Source organism: Chelmon rostratus, chromosome 11, assembly GCF_017976325.1.
Source record: "Chelmon rostratus isolate fCheRos1 chromosome 11, fCheRos1.pri, whole genome shotgun sequence".
Taxonomy (NCBI): Eukaryota; Metazoa; Chordata; class Actinopteri; order Chaetodontiformes; family Chaetodontidae; genus Chelmon; species Chelmon rostratus.
The window spans coordinates 3,005,951-3,032,892 of record NC_055668.1 but is presented as its reverse complement, the minus strand read 5'-3'; the positions used below and the strand labels follow the sequence as shown (position 1 = coordinate 3,032,892).

Genomic DNA, 26,942 nt, shown 5'->3' with positions numbered 1-26,942 from the left:
AGACTGAGGTCAGCTCCATAAGAGCTCTGTTCTGTGACGAGGGTGACGGACTAAGTGATGGTAATTTACTTGTTAGCTGGGGACAGGAAATAAATCAGTCATGCTGATGTCCATGCATTTTTGATAAAACGCTGGGCCTGGTGCTCAGAAAGCCCCTCCACACCCTCACTGAGGTCTGCTAGGGGTGTGCAACACTTAAAAATATTTTGGGTGTGTGTGGCTGTGTTCATGTGGTAGGGATCCAAAGTAGGAAGCAGAGACTGGGAGGCATAATGATTTTCTTTGTGTCATTGCCTTGATGCAAGACCTTAAAATTCCAAAGTGAAGGAAAGAAAATTGCTCAGATTTTATGGGTAACTGCAACAGCCTGTTTAACCTTGCATGTGGCTGGGACAGATGTTGACTGAATTCAGAAGTAGGTAGCAGTGGAAAGATATGACATCGATATATGAGGTATTGAATTCCACATCATCTGAGTCACTGCTGGCCCTCAGAGGTCAGATTAGCTCTGATAAGACTGTCTGTAGAGAATCTATGGGCCTCACTAATCCTCTGGGCAAGAGATACACTTATCTTTTCACTGGCCAACAATGACGCTATAGAAACCCTATCATATTAAACATCCTGGTTATTCACAATAACACACTGAATCCACTTTGACCTGACTCCAGTGATGTATTCATCACAAGGAAAACAACTACTACAAAAACAAAAAAACAATTCTCATTTTCCAAGAACAATGCTACAATTTATTGTGATTTTTATGGATGTTTACGATGAACAGATCGGGTTGGAATTTTACTGTAGGAATCAGAATCACCTTTACTGGCCAAGTACGTGGACAGATACAAGGAATGCTCTGAATGTACTTACACAAGTATAGACATAACAGCTAAGAACAAGGACCGCAAGAAAAGCCAGACAAATAAAGGTAAAGAACAGATAGGACAATTATGTACACAAGTATGTGAAAATCAGTCTTATATAGCCTATATAAATATATATACGAGCCACTGGACAACAACATAAGTAGAAATTCTGTATACAAGTCTGTGGAGTTCTGTAAATTGCAAACTATGGAGGCCACAAATAGCTGTGCTTGTCATTACTTTTTTCACTGCAGTTATCTCAAGATCATGAGTTAATTATTTTGTTATCTCGAGAAAATGAGCTCTGTTATCTTGAGATAATGAGATAACCCGACATCATGAGAAACCAAAAGGCTGTTTCCTTATTATTCCTCCTTATTCCTCCTAATGTCATATTCAGAGATTAGGAGTGCCATGCCAGCATGCATGAACAACTGCAGCAACTGTTTCAAGATGAAAACGTCAGATCAAGGAGTACCCATTATTGATCAATGATTCACACTGATCCATTTTCATTTGAATACATGACATTTAACTGTTCAGTGTGATGGCCCGTTGGAACAAACTGTTCTTGTGTCTGGTTGTTATGGCGTACAGTGTCCTGTTGCACCTACCAGAGGGGGCAAGTTTAAACACGTTATGTTCAGGGTGTGACGGGTCTGCAGGGATGTTTCCTGCCTGTTTCATGACATACATGCACACGCATATACATGACAGAATGTATATGTGTAAGTATGTACATGCACATACATTGTCAACTACGATTTTGTCTATGTTTTGTCAGTCCTGTCCCCTCTGGTGGCCGATCCAAACCAGAGAACGGATTGGATTATTGCAGTGTTGAGCTGGATCAGCAGGTCCTGTGGTAGGCTGAACTTCCTGAACTGGCATAGGTTGGCCTGTTTAATGACAGAGTCCTGGGAGATATGGATCCCAGAAACCTAAAGGTTTTCACAGCAGACACAGTGCTACAATGTACTGTGTTGATGGGGTGCAGTGTTGGGGGCTTCGCCTGTGCTCAGCTCCAGCTTGTTTTGACAACACCAGAGGGCCAACTGTTCAACCTCCTGCCTGTATGCAGACTCAATGAGGCCGATGATCGTCGTGTCATCTGCAAATTAAAGAAAAATAACAGATGGGACTTCTGAGGTGCAGTCATTTGTGTAGATGGAAAAGAGCAGAGAGGAGAGCATACAGCCCTGGGGTGTGCCAGTACTAATTGTCTCGGCACTAGATGTCATTTTCCCTTGCCTCACCTGCTGCCCCCGTTCAGTCAGGAAGTTTGTGATCTACTGACAGGCGGAGGCTGGCACAGTGAGCTGGGTGAGGTTGGAGTGGAGGATGTCTGCTCACACACATTCTCTTCATACACCCTAAGTGCAGGTGGGCAATCGGTGGGGAGGGGTGAGGGGGTGGCAGGGGGTTCTGATGGTTGTTTGATGTCTGAGTCGAGCAGGTGAGGGGTGACAAGACTGTTGACTTTTCAAATCTGCAGTTCATCGACTAGGTGATGTGTCAATACAGTGTGGGGGCATGGTTTCCCGTACGTCCCGATGTAAGGTCGTTGGTTGAGAACTTTTTGGTGTAGCTCCTCTTTGCTTCTCTGGTATCCTTTGTCAGTGTTTCTGGCCTGGTTTACTGGCTCCTGTCCCAACTTCTGTCAGCCTCCTCCTCCACCTGAGTTTGTCTGTCAACCAGGGTTCATTGTTGTTGTTTGTGCAGAAGGTTTTAGTTGGCACTAGGGATGCACGATAATTATTGACCCGATAGTTATCGGGCAGATAACAGGAAATTATGACGTCATTTCGATAAGTCCGATATCATGACAAACAGCCCCCGAATGGCCTGCAGTGAATGCTGCATTCAAGTGACGTTAGCATAATCAGAAAAACTCTTTCTCACTGGGAAAAATCAAGAATACCCCCTCACGCCAGAAAACAACTCGTTAACTCGGTCATAATTTTGCTAGTTGCTGACTTGAATTAACATTTGCAGTATTTTTTCACATGTTACACACAAAAAATAGAAACATGAACTTAAATAGGCCGTAAGAACGACTGGCAAACGAGGGAGCGGGGGAATGTACGTTACACCTTGAATGCAGCATGCGGTACAGCGTGCTTATGAAAACAGAGTTCAGACGTCTTCAAAGTTTCCGAAGGAGACAGTTCGCTGGTTATTTGTAACAAATGTTCCAAGCAAGTTCCACTAGGAGCGAGAAATGGCACAAGCTTTAATACCTGAAACATAACCACTGTTTTGACGGAGTTTGGAAAGCGTATGAGGACGCCCGGCCTGCTAAAGACGCTAACGTTAGCAAGCCAGCTGCAAAGATGCCACCGGGACTTACGCGTCGGCGAGGCTTTCGAAAAGTCCAAGAAATTTGCCAAAGACGACCCACGGGATGGACTGCCCTTCTTCAGTTTGTTTACATAGATAAGTCTAAGTAAGGGATCATGTATCTTCCTTCAGGATAACACAGAAGCCCGATGCAACGCTTCTCCGTAGGAAACTGCTCACTATACGTTATCCCGCTTAGGACACGGCTTACTACTAAAGCATTCAATAGTGTGACACAAAATACTGATTAAAACATATTTTATTGATTTAAAATGAGTCTACTCTCGCCTGTCACCGCTCTCACTGCGCAGTGGGTCTGAAAGTAAACACGTATGTGCCTAGCAAACGCCTCTCACGCCGGCAGGAAAACTTTTTTCTTTACAGCTATTCAGCGAAATCATGTCAAATGTGGAGAAGTGACGGGATATCCCAGACCCGAGAGAGACATAGCTGGAGACAGTTTGGTTTACCGCTATTTTTTCGGACTGATGGATAAAAGTCCTGCATCAGCTGATTTCTGCTTTCAGCGTCAGACATTAAAAAATCTGACTCCAGTTTTGTCTCCACTCAGCAGCCTTTTAGCAGACCGATCGTCCATGCTGCCATGCTTCGTGTCTGTTGGCTTTAATCTGGTCAATCTCTGCGTCCTCAAGTCTTTTGTGTCTTAATATCGCTCCTGCTGTCGGTCCAGCGTTGTTCTTTACTTTTCTCGTCTTTTTTGCTGGGGACATCATTCTCCAGCAAAGTGTTTGGTCCTCTCCAAACAAATTAAAAATAATGCACGGAAAATGCTCCATATTTTGCCTCTCAAATCAGCTGGTGATGTGTAATTGAGCTTGGTACATTAAGGGATTGCCCCTTTAGTCTGTGACTGTTAGGAACACCGCTGAATTTTCGCGATTGACCAATCAGAATTGAGTATTTAAGAGTGCCGTTTTCTAACTTCTGTCAGTACAATATGCACTGTGCATTATTTTTGTTGTCATTGAGGAATGCACTTTTTCAGTTTGTTTAAATAGAAATGTTTGAATCTAACTTGTGCCAGTGCATTAATTTTCTATGTATATTTATTTTTTGTAAACTTCTGGAATGCACTTTTTCAGTTTGTAATCCCGATGCATGTATTTGCATCATTTCAAGGGGCCTTTATTTTTTATATCAGTAAGTAATGCACCTTATTTAAATTGATGTGAGATATCAAATGGGTTTGTTTGATAGCTTTAAGAGCATGTTTGAGAGGCTTACCAATAGTTTCTCTACGGCCCGGAGGGACGAGCTGGTTGTGTGTGACGCAATGTGTGATAGGCTGAACTAACTGCATGTGTCCCTGCTTCTTTGTCGACCTCCGACCCCGGTGGCTGAAATGTTTTCTCAAACATTAATTCATCGACAGTTTAGTTTTCAAAGCATCTTTTCTCTTCTTTTTCCCTGTGGAGTGATGCATTGTGGGGCAGCAGAAGCTGAAACAGCGTCCTGCAGCTTCAGGTCTTCAAAGCTCAGTTGTGGGAGTGTCTGAATGGATCAATAATTATCTGGATATAACCTAAACATAACAGCAGCACAGATGTCACATATGTAATAAATATGAGCAGGGCAGCACTTTAGTGTCCAACAAAACGAATAGAATGAAAGCAGCAAACATTAGCAGAACCTTTAGCTCGTCTCAGTTAGCCCAGCCGTTCATGTACTGCTTCCTTTGCCTGATCGCAGTCTGCTGGTCTTCCTGTAGCTTCCTGACAGCAGGGGGCAGCAGCTCACAGCTGTACGAGCTCTCTGGCTTCCTGCTTTTGTGCTGTCATATGTTCTGACTGAGTCGACCCGGTTCCTGGATGAATCTGCCATCCCGACAGACCAGAGCCTGAACGAGCTGAAGTCACAGCAGTGCCTTCACTGGTTCAGTGAGGCAGAGGTCTCATCGAGTGCAGGAACAGTTTGATCCGGCTGGAATCTGAAGACGAGCTCGGTGTCCTGCAGCAGAACTGACCTCAGGTAAGGTTTCTGACAGTGAACAGCAGCAGCTCTGAATCTCTGCTGAACTCAGGAAGCTGCCTTCATGCATGTGGTTCAGTCACTCACATGAAGCATCCGTTCAGAGGTCATGCTAAGCTTACCTAGCTAAGCTAAGCTAGCTGTCATTTCCTGCAGATGCAGTTTATCAGGCTGCTCTGAGACAGAGTCTGTCATCTGTCAGTCAGTCAGAAAACTGTCAACCAACCACAGACTGCAGTCTCTGCTCTGAGGCCCCACCCACCTGTCAGAGACCAGGACCTGCACCTGACCTGAGGAAGCTTGTGTTCCAGATGGCCTCTGTGTTGAGTGGTGATGGAGGTGATGGAGGGAAAGCTGCAGCAGAGGGTGGAGGCGAACATTGTGCTGCCGACAGCCGACAGCATAATGAAACATTAACGAGAGTCACCTTTTCATCTTTGAGCAGACCTTCACTCGTTTACCTGACGAAGTTTTCTCAGGTCAGCCGGCGTCCTTGGGATCGCCCGGAGCGCGTCGGCCATGTTTGGAAAGAAACGAGCCAAGCAGACGACAAGGTCTCTCTCGTCGTTTTTGTGTGTCTGACGTCACCGATGTCAGCAGAAAGACTTCCTGTTGCTTCACGAGGAAAGGTCAAAGGTCAAAGAGCCGAGGGACAGACACAGGTTGACAGAAGGTGTTGATGGTGAAGTTTCAGAGCGCCGGGCTGCCGCCATGGAAACGACTGAAACATCTCAGCAGATGTTTGATGACTAATAAATGTGGTTCAGAAGTTCATGTTCCCCTCAAGATGAATATTAATAAGTGAATTGATCCTTTTCATCAGCGCCACCATCAGGTCAGTGTTTTAGTGCTCATAAATCAAAGTGCTAGGGAGCAAATACCTGCAGAAATAAAGACACTCCCATCAGCCTCAGCTGCACCTTTTGCTAATTAGCTAAATATTAGCATGCAGTCTTAAAAAGCTAAGCTGAGATGGACATGGTAAACATTAGACGTAGCTGCTAAACATCAGCATATTAACAAAGCCAGTGAGGCGGATCTTACTCCTCAGAGGATGAACCCTGGAGATCTGAATGATCGGGTGCTGTAATGAACCCAGCTGCCTCTAGAGGACACCAACACACTATCCTGTTTTCAGCATCGCTGACTGGTGAGTGGCTTTTACTGGTTTTAATCGGGCAGTCAGTAACACACACGCTGATCAAAAACTGTGGATTTACAGACGTTTCAGTGTTTGGTTCAACCATCGGTTAACTGGACTGAGCAGAAACTACAGAGACCCACCATCACTCGAATGCTGTGATGTTCAGGGAAAATACACATTCTGCATGTTGGTGTTGTTGAGCTCACAGCTCCTTGTTTACCAAACCTGATTGAACAAAGTGAATCTGAGTCAGTTTTTAATTCTGATGTGAAGCTGCAGCGTCCAGAAGGTTTATTTTAACATGTTGGAAAAGAAGCACTTCATTTTTTTACTTTGATTACTTGGAGGCAGAGTTACAGAAACAGAAACTGAGCTGTTAGATCAAATGTAAAGAAGTTACAACCACTTCCTGTCAGTTTTCACTTCTGATAAACTGGAAATATTTCATGTTAAACCCTGTTACCGTGGTTACTCAGTGTGATCTGTGATGTCACAGTGTTGTCTGTGATGTCACAGTGTGATGTCACAGTGTGATGTCACTGTGATTTTACAGTGTGATGTCAGTGTGTGATGTCAGTGTGTGATGTCAGCGTGTGATGTCAGTGTGTGATGTCAGCGTGTGATGTCAGCGTGTCATGTCAGCGTGTCATGTCAGTGTGTGATGTCACCTTGTGATGTCACCGTGTGATGTCACTGTGTGATGTCACCTTGTGATGTCACCGTGTGATGTCACTGTATGATGTCACCTTGTGATGTCACCGTGTGATGTCACCGTGTGATGTCACTGTGTGATGTCAGTGTGTGATGTCACCGTGTGATGTCACCGTGTGATGTCACTGTGTGATGTCACTGTGTGATGTCACTGTGTGATGTGATGTCACAGTGTGATGTCAGTGTGTCATGTCAGTGGGTGATCAGATCAGTCACCTGAAACATAACCACCGTTTTGACGGAGTTTGGAAAGCATATGAGGACGCCCGGCCTGCTAAAGACGCTAACGTTAGCAAGGCAGCCACAAAGAAGCCACCGGGACTTACGCGACGGCGAGGCTTTCGAAAAGTCCAAGAAATTTGCCAAAGATGACCCACGGGCTAAGGTTATTGAAGATTTAATCATGGACGTGATGGTGCTTGACTTGACAGTTAGTAATGCACCTTATTTAAATTGATGTGAGATATCAAATAGGTTTGTTTGATAGCTTTAAGAACATGTTTGAGAGGCTTACCAATAGTTTTTCATTGGAAAAATAAATATCTCTTCATTTAAAAACTCAAAACTGATTTTGGTTTTGTTCGTGGTATTGATGTCGTGATGTTAGGTATATGTGTGTGTTATCGGTTATCGGTATCAGCCTTTAGGAGCTGAAAGTTATCAGTTATATCGGTTTTAAAAAACAGTTATCGTGCATCCCTAGTTGGCACACATATAAAAAGAAACTAATGTAAGATGTCACAGTGTGAGTTCCTCCAGGTCTGGAGCTGTAGCCTCAAAAACACTCAGTCACAGTGTAGTCAAAGCAGGCCTGTAATTCCATCTCCTCACACTTGACCACTGGCTTAGCAGATTTCCGGTTCTGCCTGTAAGTTTGGAGAAGACGCACTAGATAATGATCAGAGAGTTCTAAAGCTGATGTGGGACAGAGTGATAGGCGTTTTTAATACGGTATAGCAATGGTCAAGAGTGCTTTTGTCTCTGCTGGCACGCTTAATTTGCTATCTGTACTTGGCCGTTCATAGCTTGGTCTTTTAAAGTCCCCAAGAGCAATGAGAAGGGAGTCTGGATGTTTATGCTCCATGTTTTCTGGTCAGCCAGGTGTTGTAACACCTCACTAACACAGGCCTGAGGTGGGGGTGTAAACAGCCAACAGCAAGGTGATCTCCCATGGTGCATAAAACAGTTTACAATCTATGAAAGTAGTGTTCAAGTGAGGACGGCATCATTTCTTTAGAACTCTTACAGCTGTACACCAAACTTTCTGTTATAAAACTGTTCATATAGAGGCACTGCATTCTGCCATGCCTCATGTTCCCTGAGGCATAGTTCTGCTCCGCTCTGAGGAGTTGGAATCCTGACAGATCTGGTGTCCGGCATGTGCTCACCAGGCCAGGCATAGGTAAAACACAGGGCAGCCAATCGTTTGCTCTGTTGAGGAGCAGCAGTTAATCCATCTTGCTGGCCACAGAGCAGGCATACGCCAGAGGGGTGGACAGGAGCACAATTTGATGTAATTAAATAGTGATAGCTGAAAACAGAACCAATCTGAACAAAATCAGAAAAAGTACCATAGAGTACAGTACCGAGGCTGCCATCCACTGCGCCATCTTGCTCTGACCTTTCTTCTCTTCCAAATATGTTTGCCTCACCTTTACAACCTGTCTGATCATCTACCTGCTCATGTCTGTTGCAATCATTGCATTTCTAAGTCACAGCAATTACTTTGGTGAGTACCATGTTATTCATACTGATAAAATCGACAGCCAGACTAAAGAAAACAAAATGAACCCAGGTTATAATAAACCTTTTTCCTTTTATGTTCAGAGGAAGCAAAACATGGCAGCTTCATAATACACCAAGACAGACAAAGACCAGGGCTCGGGACTAACAGCGTCCTGACACCTCTGGGACAAAAGGGATTTTTGTATTACTTAGCAAATGACTGACTGAACCGAGTGGTGACTACAGCAGAGCGCGTCTTCGCGTGCTGTTACTATGGTTACCACGGTTTCTGTTCAGAGGAATTTAAGAGTTAAACACTTGTTGAACTGCAGCTTAATGTGAAAACGACAAAAGACGACAAACAAAATAAGGTTACAGTAAATAAACACACTGAAGTACTTTAGCTGACTGCAGTTTGGAGGTAAAAGTACTTTGAATGCTAATATTTTTAACAACTAGCAACTATTGATGATAATAACAAAGTAATGAAACAACATTTTGATTCTGGGATGGTTTCATTTCACTACGGGATGGTTGGAATTGTTTTTCTGGACATTCTGGGATGGTGGTGATAAAAGTTAGCAGAAAGCCCTGCCAAAGACCAGCCGGTATGTGGTACTTGCTCGCTGGCCCCTGGTTCTTTCTTTATTTATGCTTGCCCTGTGGCGGTTGGTATTCCCGGTGCATTTATTTTGAAGGTCCACTTCCTGTGTTCTGGTGTGTTGGCGCTAACCTTATGTTTTGTTTTCCTGAGGCTCCCTTCCCCACCGCTGCGTCGAGGAGTGATTGGGTGCACCTGAATCCACTTCCTGAAATCAAGACGCCTATTTATTCTCTGCGGAGATGCTCCTCGACGCCAGAGTATACTTCTTCGTACCGTGGTACCAGTGGCCTCGTATCTCTAGTGGTAACGTACATTCGTGTTTTCTGGATATTGTTCACCTGGAGTAATTGTTTGTCTCCTCTCCTTTTTGTTTCAGTGCCTCCCACGCCCACTCAGCCCAGCACTCTCTGGACCTCTCTTAGTTTATGTTTTTTGGACCTCACGCTGCCAGCGACTTCTTCTGTTTTTGTTGTTGTAAATAAAACCTTTGTTAACCCTCTCCGCTTCCGCTCCTGGGTCTCTCTCAGCACTAACCGTCACATGCCCGACGCATATTGATTTACTGCGCCCTGCTCACTCTGTCACTCTCACACACAAACGACTGAAGGTAAAATCAAGGTGAGCAGATTAGAGCAGTTTTTGGGTAAACACTGGTTTGAGTATTTTCAGTCGACAAATACTGCAAATACTACATTGTCACTCTGAGGGAAACACTGAATTTTGTGTCATATCAGCACAATATACATCAGATCATGAGAAGGTTTCAGGCTGAATGAATGAAGTGAATGGCATGGCAGCTCAGTCGCATCTATTTTTAAGTTGGTCGTAATTTTGTCTGTGACAATTTTTCAAACAGATTTGCTTCTTTTCAGGAAAACTTGTTCCATAATTCCGGCCATCTCCTGTTGCCTTCCTCACATATATTTTATATATTTCTGCGGTATCTCGTAGCTTCCAATTCTGTCTTCAAAAGTGGATTGTTCCTACTTTCAAAACCAGTTTATCCTTTCATTACCAAAAAGGAATCCATTAAAATGAGATTCAGGAAACCGCATAGATCTTGTCAAGGAAAATCAGCCTCTTCTGTTGATAGAGATTGACCTACACTGGAGAATACTAAGTGTTGTTACTACTTGCAGTCGGCCATCAGCTCTCACTGCTGGAAATCATTCCATTGTTGAACATCTAATTCAGAGAGCTTTTATCTGCAGCGGTCAATAAGTAAGAATGTGGACATCATCCAGACACAATACCCAGCGACAGTCACGTCTTAATGGACTCGACTGCCCCATTTCCCTGTGAAATGAGGTATCCGGCGCATTGCTGAACATTTACTGTGGCCCCCTTACACTTCATAACACCTGCGTTCAGCACGCCACCCCCAGTGTCCGTGCTGCTGGCTGACAAAATAATGAGCTGTTATGGGCTCAGCCACTGGGCAGTGAGTAGCAAACAACTTTAGTCAGCAAGTTGCCAGGTGTTCTTCGAGCAACACCCATAGAGAAAAGATGGGGGCTTTTATTGGGTGGGGACCACACTTTTTTGTAGTAAAATGTTGCCATACATAAAAGTTAGTTCTCCATTGCCATGTTTTTCTAAATGGACATACAAATGGATAGGGGTGGGTGAAAAAAACATGAATTAACAGTATTATTTTGGCCAGACAAAAAAAGCAAAACTGACACAATGCAGCAGCGGCGTCCACAAACTGGAGTTACATTGATCATCAATAACTTCTGCAAGACAATGGTGGGGCATTGTGTGAATATTACGTACCCCATCACCCAGAGACTGACATGAGTGGAGTGAAGCACCGATCCCCAACATTAAGCAGAGCAGTGCTGTAACACACAGCAGGCTGAGGTGGACAAAACACAGCAGAGTAAAGTAGGCATTGGCATATTATCAGCTTCATCTTAGGCCGTAGCGATTCATAAAAAGATGGTCAGATGAGCCCCGATATTGATCCTTAGGATTACTTCGAGACATCTCTAGTACCATCTAAGGTGTTAGTCGTGCATTATTAAGGAACTAATGCTATGATCCTGACTTGTAGAAGGGCATTTTAGGTTTACATGTACCCAGGTACAGAGGAAGCTGTAGTCCATACACCAATATTTTTCTCTCGCATTTTGCTGCTTTCTCTCAGGAAAGTAAACTGAGGAATTTCACAAAGCTACAAAGACATTTTGTCTGCAACCATGATGTCTTCACTTTAGGCAGATCCAACAAAGCACTATTCTGCCCTGCAATTCAATAATCCGCCAACATTTGATTTCACCCAGTCTGGAGGAGGAACTGGAATGTCTCCTGATCGTTTCTCCTGAATCCTGAGTTTTGTATAGCTGAATCACATGTTGTCCACTCTCGCTGCCAAGAAACGGAGCAAACAAAAACAATCTGCTCTACAGCAAGAAGTAAATGTCCAACTTATATCTGTGTCCATCTTATTTATGGTAGAAAAGAACACAAGGAACATTCCTGTATTATACCATATAACAAGATCATAGCTATCTGTGATTAGCTGTTTCTTTTGAAGTCCTCTTGAACCATGATCAAATCATCTGAGTGTATTGTGTGTGACAGTACAAAGCAGATTTTGCTTCAGAACTGAAGTTTAAGGATGGATCAATACCAGCTAGACCCCAGTTCCAACTTGGATGCTGTCTACTTTGCCATTTTTTATTGTTTATTTTGCAGGTTAGCCTGTTGAATTAACCCAAACCAGCTAATGTTGCTAGCTTCAATTGTAGGCCCACATGCCGGAGCAATATTGGGGTATGTAATCCTGAGGGACAGTCAGAAAGTTCAAGCGAAACTGTGTGAACGTTAAGCCTAATTTGAAGCCAAATAAATAATGGATGTGGGAAACTGTTTCTTTCATGCTGCTTTTTGTGGAACATTAAAGTGACACATAAGATAGGCTGGCTCCATGATCCTCGCTGGTATGTACGCATGTGTGTTGCTGCTGAATGTGGATTTACTAGATAGACATGCACCACAGGCACACATGTGAAAAAGACATGGTCAAACTGCAAGAAATGTTGGAAACAGTAGTTCCTTTACTTGGTAACATTGCGTAACTCTGATTAGCACCCAGCCACTGACTTGCTCATACTCCAATTCTACAGTGGCCTGTCCCGCTGAGACCAATACAACCATTATAATTCTCAAATACACGTGGCATAGCTGCAGTACTAATATGCAGGAAAGCGTGATACAGGGTAAATGTCTAAGGCTGGTAACATTTTCAGCTCATCTGCCACCTGTCGGACCAACCCATCACAGAGACATACTGTTGGCACACAATTTTCTTTGAGGTCTCATCAGAAGTACTGGTTTGTAGCCTTATATATTTTGATTATAGCAATGAGCTATTGCAGCCTTTTGTAGTTGTATCCCAATTCAAATAAAGTTAGTTGTGTCATTTGTAAATGAATATTATGCTTACTGACATCGGTTTTACAAAGTGTTCATGGAGATCATCCTTTATCGAATCATGTGTTCACAAAGTGTTGAACCTCGCTCCATCCTCGCTTGTTAACCACTGAGCCTTTCCAGGATGATCCTTTCATACCCAATCATGATACCATCACCTGTTACCAATCAACATGTTTACCTGTGGAATGATTCAAACAGGTGTTTTTGGAGCGTTCCACAACTTTCCCAGTCTTTTGTTGCTCCTGTCACAACTTGTTTGAACCATGCTGCTGCATCAAATTCAGGATAATCATATTTTTGCTGATGAGGTCAAACACTAAATATATTGTCTTTTTACAGTTTTCAATTGAATACATGTCAAAAAGATTTGCAAATCGTCACATTCTGTTTCATTTATCATTTACACTTTTACCCATTTTTGAAATTGTTCTTTAATGTAATATTGCATTCATCTTTAATATGTATTTGTCTCGTCTCATATTTCTTTGGTTTCATTAAAAAAAATTCTGTTACATCTGTCCAGGCTACTGTGTCCCGCAAAGACTTTGCTGTTGACACATCCACTGTTGCACCACCTTATGCAGCTCCTCTGCTCCTTCAAATGAGAGTCAACAGATATGCTGTAACCTGCTCAATTATCCCTATACGTCTGTGTGTGTGTATGATTAGTTTATTTGCGGAAACTAATGCAGTGCGGTTAAGTGTTTGAACCTTCTCTTTAGTGGTATGGCAGGCACAGTGGCAGTCTCCTCCATCTGAAGACCCAGCCACTCCAGCATTTGAAACTGTGAAGTTTTGACAAAATCATGTCGGCCCCAGGGAACACAGCCTGGGAGCCGAGTGCTTTGATAGTGGGCCCACTGGGTAGAGAAGATGTAGTTGGAGAATGATATGAATTTGCTGTTTGGCGTTAACAAAAAGGATCTCACTATTCACCAAAAAGGTTATTCTGCAAAGTGATTTAACAGTTATGTATATTCACAGCAATGTTTAGCATTTATGTTTTTTTGAGACTACATTTTTTTAAAGAATGAATGAAAGAATGAAACATCGCTGTAACGCTCTGATGAAGATTTGTGTGACTGAAATGTTTGTAAAGTACGATTGGCAAATAAAAGTCACACTTTGCAAAATATGGTCTGCTGAAACTTTTCTCCTACAGTTTTGACTATTTCAATAGCATTTACACCAACGTTAAGTTGGTCTGCATGTGATTATGCCTCACTTTCAATCCTTAGACATGAAAACAGTGGGGGAAATAGCCCCCATTAAGGCCAATATTCTAAACAAATACAGTATAATCCATATAAAATGTAGAGAATAATACATAATTGTGTCACAAACTGCTCCTTTAAATGTTAGAAACATGCCAGGTAACAGTATACAAGCAGCAGCCAGCTTTTCAAAATGTCCAGTCGCTCCCCCACAGCACCATACTGCCAGTCATACAGTAACTCAGCTGTGGGACTTCTTCGCTGTCAACTTTAGTTTCAGATCTCGTCTGTTGGCTACGTGGGATTAATCTCCCACTTTAAATTACAAACAGTTGTTTCTTTGGTTCTGTTTTCCTTTCTAGGAAACAGGCCCGCAGATCAGATGATAAGCACTGCACTTCATGTAAACCATTTCCCTAGCAGCTCTGGCAACACTCCGTCCTTGAAAAACGCTGCCTTCAAAACATGCTTTTTAAAATTTGAATCTGGGTTTAATGCCTCAATATATACTTCTGATGACAACCAAAAGTTGCAGAATGCTGATTTTGCCACATGAATCTGGCACTGTCAGTAAGTTAAGTTATAGCTGTGTTTTCTGTTAAGTTGCAGTGTCACATCTGAGGGTGAGGATGCAACCAAGCAAAAGTATTCGTATATTTCAGTTCAAACAGTGTCCTGTCTTTTGCCAAGTAGGGACATTTGATTTCCAAGCACCCACAGCAACAACAGCCACAAGACACTTTCCCATCAAGTGATGCGCTGATGTGAATAATGCTGTGTTGCTGCAGTTGTAAACTTTGCTGACTCTGAGAGGGCATATGGCTTTCACAAGTGATTTGGGAGCTGATTATCATTGCTCTGAATAACCACACCAAACTTGGAAGCGGTTCTTCTATGACATCCGTAGGTAAAGCACTGCTTTGATGAAGCCTGGCCCCATTGTCTTCTGCTCAACAAGCTTACACTGAGCATCTGTGATCAATAAATCCTCAAAGATGTTATCTCATTCGCTAAGAAGCTCATTGTAGGTCAAACCAGCATTCTCAGCCTCATAAAGTTGTCCTAATGGTGTAAGTCTTTGGAGTGGAGCTACAGAGAGCACAGCAGCTGTTGGGGTGCATGCTTGAGCTTTACCAGAAAGTTTGCAATTTCATTTTCATTTTAGGTGTAGCATGACAAGGCCCTGACTTCCTTTGTGTAGCTCTACTGACCACATTTTTATTAACTGGATTCATTATCTTTCTACTCTGCGTTCTGGGACAGGTCATATCCATAGAAGAAGGTTCAGCAGCAGCAGATTTTCTTTGTGTTGCTGAAAGTACTCAGTCTGTTATCGCACATCCTCACTCTGAACGTACGTAAAAGCAAACATCAACGCTGCTGCATGCAAATATATCTCTCCAAATCCTGCCATACATGTACAGGGGGCTGTCAAAACTGACCCTATCTTGTCTGCAGGTAGCCACGGTTTCATTCTCTGGCTGTGTTTTACCTGCACTAATACAATGTCATAACATAAGTGAGTGTTAGCTATAAACAAAGTACGCCTAGCTAGCTTACTGTTTTCCAAATAACAGTTGCAATAAAATAAAGATATTTGTACAAACCTGTCCACATACAACCAGAAAATCCATTGGTGTCCTCAACACTTTTAATGTCGCCAATAAATCTGACCAAGTCTTAAGGCTCTTGATTGATTTTCAGGCTTTGCCTTGTATATTACTCCAGCATCTAAATCAGGTACATATAAATGTCTGGAAACTCAGTTTCAGGCCACATGTCAATATCCATGGACCACTGATTGTTGGGATCACTGTTGAGTCCAGCTGCTTTTAGTTTAAGTAGACAATGGTGAGTTTGACTCCAGACTTAAGAGTTCCCCCACTAAGGGCGGCCATCTTGCAGGATGTTTTGCCCCTCAGTCCGACTGAGGGGCAAAACATCTGGGTGGAAAGTGATGTCAGCGTATACCCTCGATACTGCTTGGAGGTCAGGATATTTTTAAAGGGTTGGGCCAGAGGGTCAAGAGAAATCAAGGGAGGCTGGGGGTGAAAGCAATGGACAGGGCTGGTGTACAGGGACAAGCCTCAGGGATTCGGGGACGGTCAAGGAAAAAGGTTCCAATGTCCAAATGCCGTTTTTTTGTTTGTTTGTTTGTTTTTTTGCAGTTTTCTTAATTATGAAATATCTATCTATAAGAACAAAATGTGCATGTAGTGGGAAAGCTTCAAAACAAGCAAAAATCCTTTTTGTTCTGTCGAGATTTCTAAGCCATGACATTACAAAGCACAAGTGAAGCTATGAAATACACCATATCACATAAACATATAAGCCCCTAACGAACAAGAAGTAAGCTAGGTATGAGACCCAGGCCACAGTCTGAGAGCGCCCTGCTGATGGTGACTCTCAAGAGTAACCCGCTGCCAAACAAAACCTAAACAGACAATCCTAAATCTTACACTGGAAGGTTTGACGAATTCCAATAAATGAGGGGTACTCTGCAGGTGGTGGTGGCAGATGTTGTCTCAACTGAGGAGACAATGAAAGAGCTCAAAGACATACAAGAATGGCTTGGAGAGGCAGGACAATAGATGTCTGACATGAAAGACAATAATGCGAGAAAGGGAACTGCAACAAGAAATGGGATGCACATGGAGGACCTGGAAAACCAGAACAGTGGGACTGAAAGAAGGTAAGGAGGACTCGGGCAAATTGATTCAGTATGTGGGGAAGATAGTCTCTCAGGAGCTTGGTCTTGCTTGAATTCGGAATCAAACACATCCGCCTAGAGCACTAATGATGGGCTTCCTACATTTGTCTCAAGACAAGGTGCTACAGATGGCTAAGGAGAAGAGTGGAAATAAATAGGAGAGCTGTTAGCTGCCTTTCTTTGAGGATCTGAGAAGAGAGCTGGTAAAGAAAGGGAAGATATTTATGGTGGTGAATAGATGTCTGCATGAGTTTAATGTGAGGCAAAAGCTTGTATAAGCCTGCAATGCTATCTGTACATGGGAAGGAAAAAGAAAAGATTCAGAGACAGTAGAGAGGTGGAGGCATTTCTGCAAGATATTAAATAGAGGGCCTTGGGACTTGATACCAAAAACAAGAGGGAGTGTGTGCAAGTCTATGGAAGTAATGTAATTTTTAGGATGGGTTTGGGTGTTGCCAGTAGTTTACGTCAACACAGACCAAGGTAAGTTAGCTAGCTCAGACAGGATGGGAGGGGAACGCTTACCAACACTACATTCTGTGTTGCTTTGCTCGGGTTAGGGTGCACTAAGTTAATATATTTGAGTAGGCCTAATAATGTTTTGGATAACCTATTGAATAAGTGTTTGTTAAAATGGCTGCCATGATGGGCAAACTGCAGTCACAACCATGGGGTATTTGCAGGTTTGAAAATGATGGCCAAGAGGTACATTAACATAATATATTATATATATGCCATTTGCTGTAGATATTCTTTTTTGTGCAATACTTTTCATTACTACTGTTTACAATTTAGCTATTTTATTATTATGTATATAATCTTTTTACTGCTCGCTATTTTGATATTTTATTATGTATAGTTTGCTCTTTATAGTCTTATTTTTCACTTATCTCACTGTGTGTAATGCTGCTGCTGCACTGCAATTTCCCAGCTTGGGATAAATAAAGTCTATCTATCTATCTATCTATCTATCTATCTAGCTTTGTCAAGTCAAAACAACACAGTGGCAGGGAAGGTTGACTTATTTGTATTAAAGCCTTGATTAATGGAATTACGACCGTGTTACGCAATATACAGTTTATGCACCTGACCAAGAAGAGCAATTTTTTCATGAAATTAATAGGGTGGTAGGAAATATGGGGGGTCAAGTTATAATGGCAGGTTATTTCAACCAGGTAATTGGCGGGATGATTCAATTAACAGGGAAGTGAATTGATGACTGTATACTGGCAGTGTTTAAAAGATTAACAAGAACTTTCTTAAATTCTTCATTTATCATTTCTTTTCTTGCTATGACATGACAAGTTTCAACAAATTCTTGAAGAAAGAGACCAAAGACCAAGAAAGTGTGTGGTATCAAAGCTGGTTTGGGTGCCTGGACCACTTTGGTCGGCACGGGAGTCGGGGTATTAATGTGGACATGTTGTTGTGTTTAGAGTGAGAGTTTACTGGACACTTACGCTTTGTGCACCGCTGCGATCCCTGAGCTTTACTCCATCCATGACAGCACTGCCCTCCACACACATTGACCCTGCAGATAGAAACCAAGCAGAGGAAGATGAAACAAGTGCACACACCCACTCAGACAGACATCAGTGTCAACAGAAAGGCTTCCTCTTCTTCCTCTTTTCCTCTGCTTCTGTCTTTGAGAGTGTCAAAAGTAAGAGTTGAGCTGTATTTGAACATCCCAGTAATGCCAGCCAAAACTCTCATGTTGCTTTGGCAAGACTAAACCTTTACCTTTGAAGAGATGTCATTCAAGCAGACTGCACATTATACGACTGACAGTTATCTTTTTTACTCCAGTGTCAACATCAACTCGATCTCCACCTGACTGGACGAGCGCACCACTGTCAGGGCTGTCTTTTAAGATGGAGGATTCACATCACACGAATACATTTGAGGTAAGAAACAGCCCATGTCTGTAACACTTAGTTAAAATGCTGTCCACAAGGTTTAGGGGGTTTGAGTCACTTCACGTCATCATCTAAATGTTCCACCACAGTTATCAGATTGTTGGCCGGGCTCCACCAATCCTCACCGGATATATTCCAGACTTGAATGCCGTCCCAAACTCAGAACTCAGGAGACGTGGTTTGGCCTTGTGATACTAAACATGAGTGTGAAGGCAGGAATTATCTGTGATACTGAAGTTGCTGTGGTGTAGTGCTCACTACAACTACCTGTCGCTTAAATGCTGACTGGAGGCACGGTTCCCGCTAAGTTTCTCCAGTCATATTGTTGGGTGAAAATAATTCCTGAGTTAGATGTGAAAGTATTCTGGCCCTACATGCCATACATATATGTCCCCGGCTGCTTCTCTGATGTCCACCCCATCACTTACTCTTGTCCAGATTCAGTGAATTTGAAACGGGTTTGTTAGATTGTTGTTGTAGATTGTTAGATTGTTGGAACAGTGAAAGGGTTTGAATTAAGTGTGTTTTACAATGTCCATGATTACCAACATCCATATTGTTTCCAAATTTGGAACAACAATCCGAGCCTGTCGGTAGCAAAACAAGCACTTTTAGTAGACATACATGCTTTGACAGTGCATAAACGCTTGGAGGAATAACACTGCAGCTGCCAGCTGTAGTGTTTTTCTCAATACTGGACATATTTCACAAATTGTCCATTAGTCACTTAGACACAAAAACACTGGAATTTCTCTTGCTTGTCCAGGATATTGAAATCTTCCAGGACAGGTGGACAGGCCCCAGTTTTTCTAATGGAAACCCCGAGTGGGAGATGCAGTCCAGTGTGCTAGTCAAAATGAATGAATGTAGTTACCAGTCCAATCTCACATGCTCGTAACATGACTGCAAAACTAACCAGATGAATCATACATGGGGCTGTTAAGTAAACTGATTTTCAGTTGCCCCATGACTTTCGGATTGTCAAAAAATACCTTCACTGCTCGCTGTGCGCTAAATACTTAATACCGAGAGGAGACTACAGACAAACTGCAGGAAAGCCCCGGTCTGAGTCTGACCATCGGTGTCATAGCAGAAACCTGTTGGCTACCATGTATTTGAAACCTTGTGGTTCATCTGTTCAAACTGCTGTGACAGAATCACTGATATGTAACCAGGTTTCTTATGTTCTACGCAAACATTACAATATCATCCACACCAGGATAATCGATAACAGGAAAAGAAGAAAAAAACATTGAATGTCCAGAGATGCCTCCTAAGTTACTACAATTAAGTCAAGTAGTCATAGTCAGTGACTCATAAAAATAAACACGCTACACCATGAAACAAAAATAAAGTAACTGATGTCCCAAGGCAAGCAAATCCAGGCATTTCGATTGAAATATATTGGCTATAAATCCACATGTTTGCTCCTGAAATGAAATGTAAAACACTCCCGCATCATGCTCCGTCTATCTATCTGCACAACCTGTGGAGCCACAAAATGTATAAAAACAGTGGTCAAGAGATTCAGATAATTACAATGGCATGCAAAAGTTTGAGTACCCTTAGTCAAAATTTCTGTTACTTTGAATAGCTAAGCAGTAAAAATGCCCTGATTTCCAAAGCGTATTAAGTTGAGGATGACACATTCCTTTTATATGTCAAGCAAAATTACTTTTTTTTATTTCAGAAAAAGGGCCAGAGGCAAAGGTTTGGACAGCCTGCATGGTCAGTACTTAGTAACACCTCCTTCAGCAAATATCACAGCTTAGAAACACTTTTTGTAGCCAGCTAAGAGTCTTTCAATTCTTGTTTGGGGGATTTTTCACCCATTCTTCTTTGCAAAAGGCTTCCAGTCGGGGAGCTGCGAGGGACATGGTAAAACCTTCAGCTTGGTCCTTCTGAGGCAGTCCACTATAGATTTTGAGGTGTGCTACAGATAATTATCCTGTTATAGAAGACATCCTCTTCTCATCTTCAGCATTTCTGCAGACAATGTTTGCTTCCAGACTTTGCTGGTATTTAATTGAATCCATTCTACCTTTGTTCATTGCAATCAGAAAGTTCTATTTTAACATCATCAGTCCACGGGACTTGCATCAGACTTGTTTAGACGTCCTTGATTTTTGTAGTGACGACGTAGGAATGATTTTCTTTTGCAAGTGAACAATGCAGACAGAGAAGTCATTCTGCATTTGTTTCAGTAAGATTTCCTTCATGTTGTCTTCACTCTCAATAACCTCAACCAGAATCAGGGACTTGTAGAAGAAAGGATATGCAGCCCAGGCTGAACAATCACAGTTCTTGAAGCCAGCTCTTTTCTGAATTACATGACATAATTACCAATAAAATTAGGTTTGACTTCTCCATTTCTGACTATTAAACATTTATTTTTTTCTATTTTTTTCTTTGCAAAGATGGGTAATGTCAATATCATCCATCTGTGATACAGAGGCCTGGTCACCAAAGCCAGGAAGAGGGTTGTGAAGGAGGACGAGCTGAAGACACTGACCCATTCAAACAGGCTAATGCGGCTTTGGCCTGCGTCACAGTGTCTGAGTGGGGTGATGACAGTGTTTCACTTTAGGGATGGGTTAACCACTGCAAATAAATTGGATGGGGGAGGGTTGTTCACATGCTGGTGAGACACTCCAACACTTCAGAGTCAGCTGTCAAACAGTACTGCATTTATGAGTTTCCCATTTCTTGGCTGTAAGTGATTCACAGGTTTTCAGTCCCTGATAGTAGCTCTGATGTTCACTAAACCTTGGGCCCCATCTTTTGGCTTGCTGTACAGTAAACCTAATCTGATGCCCATGGCTTTGATCTCCTGCTTTGGCCATCTTAATATTCCAGCTAGGCATCTGATGACTGGGAAGGCATGTGTTGATGGCTTGGATCTTATTCTTCTGGCTCTATTGGCTCCTCAGACCTGCTTCAATCTCTGAAGGTATTTGGCTGCAGCTGACTCCATTACTGCCTCCTCATGGTGTCCTCATGAGTACTTGTAACTGTTCTCTATGTGGTTATCCAGCCATCTGTTAATTCAATGCCTTCAGTCCTCACCTCATTTCCTCACCTCCTTTTTGCCAGCATTCTACCACACTTGTCTAGTCTGAAGGAAATCACAATGTCGTCAATGTAGACCTAGTGAGGTGCATCAGCAAATCAATGTCTCGCTCATTCCTGGCATAAAGCTTAATGTCATCCTTCCAGAGGAGGTGATTTAAGGTATCTCCACTCTTGAAACGGTGTCTATAGCCACTCTTTGTGATGATCTCACTGATGACGTTCAGAGGCGTACATTTAGAGGCATACGCAGAACAGCAGCAGGAACTGGACATATATCAGTACTTCATAATATCATAATACTTTTAGGCTTATGTAATGAATAATGACACATTTGAAGGTAAATGCACGCATAGAGAGATTTTGGGGAAAAATTTCAAACATAAGTTTATCTTAAAGGATGTTTTAAATCCAAAAGTTGGCATATTTGTTAATGATATTGTTTTCTTGTTAAGTAAAATATAAATATTTGAGCAAATAATTCACCACCTTGAAATTAAAAGCTTCTATCTGCATTCTGAGTAGTTTTGAGATACTGAGCTGCAAGTTTTTTGCAATCCAAATAGCACAAAAAATGAAACACCTTAAGTGTAAACTAAACGTGCAATATCAAAACCAAGTGTAAGTGTACTCATTTTAAATGAGATTTTTTTGGAACAGATAGAAACTTATCACGCTTAGAATTCACTTTCTACTTGAAATTACAGGGTCCCATTTTGCAAAACATGAAAAGAAGCAATGACTTTCAAGGAACAGAAATATTTTACTCAGAATTTGTTTTAAAACATACAATGTGTGTTGTAGCATATTGTCTACATGTGTGAGAAAGTTAAATGTAAGGTTTTCTATGTCATTTATTTCTTGTTTTCTGCCTCATCTTTTTCTTATTTGTAAAAGCATTGCAGGTGCAGTGTAAAGGTGAGTGCTAAATAATTTGTCCAGTGCAGGGGTCGGTTTTATGTACTAATATTTCTGATTATCCTGATTCCAGGAACTTTTGAGTTAAACAACAAGCAGCTGCCATAATAAATCTAACCAGCACTGCACTCCACATAAAGGGGAACAGGTAAAATATAAGGATTTTCCTGACATTCTCTCTCCACATCAAGTCAGTACAAAGGAAGTATTAGCTTTGTTTTATATCAGAAATATTGACTCTGATGCAGCAAAATATGTCTTAATTGGGGGCAAAGAAAAAAGGGTAAAAGGTTCAATAAAATCAGTGTTTATGTTGTAATTAAAACCCCATCCATTTAAATGTAGATTATTTAATGACCTTTAAGGCTAAAGGTTTATAAAATTGAAGACATTTTGAGAGTTTTTAAAGAACTATAAGAGGACAGACAATGCTTCAGCAACACACAAATTTATATAACCTTTGTCAAACATGGTCACCATTCATTACAAGACATATCGAGGATTTTACTGATGGTCCCGTGTAGGCCAGCTGTACAAATGTGAGGCAGCTCAGTCTCTCTTTTTTTTTGGTCATTTTTGATCTTGCTGCACTGGACACCAGCTAACACTAACATTAAGAAGCTAGCTTCAGCTGGCTCGCATGATAGCTAATACTGAAAATAACGTCCTCATGAAAGTGCTGACTTTGGAGATAGAAACTTTTTTGTTTACAAAGAAAAAGTTAAAAAATGTATACAATTCAAACAAAAACACCTCATAATGTTAATGAGTTGACACAGAAGACGAATATGTAAATAAGTCAACTTTGACAAAAATGTCAGATAAAATTTTACAATTCCAAGGTGACAATTTATATACCACCCTGATTCCATAATAGTTGGGATGCTGTGAACAACATAAAAAAAAGAAACAGAATGTGATCATTTTCTAATCCTATGTACTCAATTGAAAACAGTACAGAGACAATATACTTAATGTTTTATTTCCTCAGCTTCATTGATTGTTATAAATATCTGCTTATTCTGAATTTGATGCAGCAACACGTTTCAAACAAGACTGGGAACTTCATGAGGAACTTCACTGCAAACGTAATGCCAGGTGGAGCTCATCCTCCTGATATTTCTGTTGCTTTGAAAGTGTAACGTTATCCTTGTTGTCCTTGCTTCAATCAAACTGGGTGCCTTTCCACTAAACTTTCTGGCTGATGATTTTGGTTGGTGTTAATGCCCATGCTGGTTTGGCCGTATTGTGATCGCTTTCCCCTTGGCAATTACTGCATAATTTCAATAAAACACATCAAAAATTGAATGTACCGACAGATTACTGCAATACAAAAATTAAACATATCTGACAGTTGTGGGCCTGGCTATCCTCTGCCATTGTTGCTGAAGTATGCTGCATTAAGAGGGGTGTGCGAGTGTGACCGGCTGGCTAGCTAGTTCATCGATTTTCGTAATACTGCTGATTCGAAATTCGAAATCTACATTTTTCACTTCAAACACTCTAATCAATATCAATAAAGTTATATCCTACATACTACATGCCACATTTTGGCCAAATCAGTACATACTGCGAGTATAGTGGCCAGTTTCAAATACAGCCTTTGTGTGGTACGGTGGAAAAAGTAGTTCCACGGGACAATAAGTTCGGATATCAAAATAAAGGATTCAAAAGTAAAAAATAACACTGCAGAGTTTTTATTAAACATTAGAAATGAAATGAAATGATAAAAACCACCAGTAATCTCCACATGCAAAGGCTGGCCCCTGAACATTTCTTGGAGCAAGTTTGGTGGGAACTGGAGGAATGTGGATTGGAGGAATGGTGAGACACACAAACATGCACACAAACCACTCTCCAGTTACAGTAGTAGGATACAGCCCAGTCCAAATCATAACCATTTACTGTACATCTGGGACTTATTATTTTACTATTAGGTATAGTCTGCCTTGCAACTGACTGCTAGCACATCAACATATTACCAAACTCTCATTCCTAAACGCGCAGAAGAGAGGTGCCATATGACGCTCACGCCCGGTCCCGCTGCCATCCTCCTCATGCAGCAATGTGTAGAAGTATATTCATGAGGAATTCGCTTTGACCATTTATGATAAATAGCGGGAGCCTAGTGGGCAGAATACGAGGCTCGTCGATGTACGTACATTTCTAAGTTGACTGTGATGCATAAAGTAAAAATCGCATGCAGATGTGTCTGTACACAGTTTCAGAAATCGGACTATTTTTCAGTATATGCTATTTTTGTCTTTTGTACGCACATAAACTTTTGGTATGTATCCAACATACAGGAGGCCCCAGGCATTGTGCATGCTGGCTCACTGGGACACTTGAACAGAAGAGTCATCTTAAATGTAATGAGTAACACCTGCGCATGTCTAATGTCTGCCGGGATGAAAGGCCTTTTCACCCCCTGCTCAGGCTGGACCTGTGTGGAGCTATGATGGAGCTGTGTGAGGTCGGCCACACTCACTGAACCAAAAGAAAGAAAGTGTGATTTCTCCACCCTAACAGGTGCAGCAAAGTAATAGGGAGTCAGGGAGATGTCGACTGAGCAGAGCCTGTGTACACCCACACAGCCCTCAGGAGATGTAATTTAGGCTAAATAAGACATTTTGCAGTATACCTATTCCTACAGTTATACACTGGAGGTAGAACATCACACAGCATGGCCGTGACAGAAGCCCGCTCACTCTAACACAAAACCAGGGACACAGACACACAGTCAGGACTCTTACAGGCTGACAGACATCTCTTTTTGAGTTTGGAATAATTGCATTGTATCCACTTAATGCAATTACACTATACCAGCAGCATGAATTGAATCCAGCAGCAAACACAGCTCATGGAGCAGGTCAGACAGTTTGACCAGCACAGTGAGTGTGGAAACAAACTGTCAAGTCAACACTGTCAACTCCAATTAGTGTCAGTGAGAAGTCAGCAGCTGATAACAATGGGACGTTTTGTGCTGGAGTACAGTGAAGGAGAAACCAAAGACACGGTTTGCCCACTTCACTGGCACGGTGAAACCAGCTCTGTGCCACTGCAGTGACATACAGACCAGAGCCCAACTGCTGAAGCGCAACTTTCGGGTACTTTTCTGAAAGTTGAACCGTCTAATGCTTGTTTGGTTTATGATGAAAGCTGACGGGAAGTCATTAAATTCACCCTCGCTCTCCCACCAGCCTACACTGGTCCCTCCTGACACTGATCCAGAGTTTCTTACCCCGACAGCTTCATGACATTTTTCTGCTGGCTCTGCTCCTGCCCGCTCGGCCGGACGTCCGACTGCTGCTGGCTGAAGTGCGGGGCCCCCGCGGCTTGCTTCCCCGTCCTGCGGGTCCGGACTTGGCCGCCGAAGTTGGCGGTGAGCTCCAGGTTGTACGTGTGCGGCTGCCCCGGCGCGCCGCGGCGCGTCGACACGGAGCTGACGCGCAGCCCGCCGTCCGCCCCGGCCGGCCCCGGCCCGGGCTGCAGGACGTACAGCCTCCTAAAGCCGCTCTGGATCTGCGGCTGTTGCTGCGCTGACACACGACCGGGGGAGAGGAACAAACCGAACGAAAATAATAAAAGGCCCCATCTGATCCAAGCCATGTCCACACCGAATACGAAGTAAAGAAAAACTTTGGGGGAAGTTATGTCCACGTTACTTTCGGCTGCGTGAAAAACTCCTTTTCACTTCTTACGAGAAGAAAAAACGTTCGTATTTCTGAGCATATTCCTGTCGGGACGGACCTCCAGCCGGTGTGGGAACTTCACCGGGCTAACGTCCACCAAGGAGCACGCTGGCTTCACTGTGAAGAGTCTGAAATAAAGCGGGGCATGGACCGTTAAAACGCCTGTAGAAGTGGGTCCAGTCGTCCCGCTGCACGGAGGGCCTCCGGGCTGCTGCGGCTTCCTCTGGGGGGGTTGACCTGCTCCGCAGTCAGAAGAGCCTGAGAACTCCAGGAAAGTTTCTCTGTTGTAGGTGAACAGTGTCAGCGGCGCGAGCAGCCAGCCTCCAGACGTGACGTCATGGGGGGGTGGGTGGGGGTGGGGGGCGCACACTAACCCGAAGAACGTTAGCTGAGCGTTTACTGGGGCCCATGGGTGTCAGGGGGCCTAAAGCAAAGCCCCCACCCACACACTGACTGACCCACCCCAAAGGCAGCACACTCACTCTGCAGCCCAGTCAGGTTCCTGTAGGTTTGCAGTAAACTTCCAGTTTAAATGAGTAAACTCTACTCTGGAGCAGACTGGATTTAGATCCACAAATCTCACACAAGTGTGTTGGTTAA

General features: G+C 42.7%; 1 protein-coding gene across 4 annotated transcripts in view; it reads right to left on the bottom strand.

The window, feature by feature from the left end:
* The window catches only part of ltbp1 (latent transforming growth factor beta binding protein 1), a 139,096-nt gene extending 112,507 nt beyond the window's left edge, over positions 1 to 26,589 (bottom strand). For all 4 annotated transcript variants that reach the window (XM_041948233.1, XM_041948234.1, XM_041948235.1 and 1 more), the window contains exons 1-2: positions 25,892 to 26,589; positions 18,208 to 18,278 (exon numbers count right to left, since the gene is read on the bottom strand). In XM_041948233.1, coding sequence (XP_041804167.1) covers positions 18,208 to 18,278; positions 25,892 to 26,259 — 439 coding nt within the window. In that variant the 5' untranslated portion in view covers positions 26,260 to 26,589. The remainder of the gene's footprint in view (positions 1 to 18,207; positions 18,279 to 25,891) is intronic.
* Between the last annotated feature and the right edge of the window lie 353 nt (positions 26,590 to 26,942).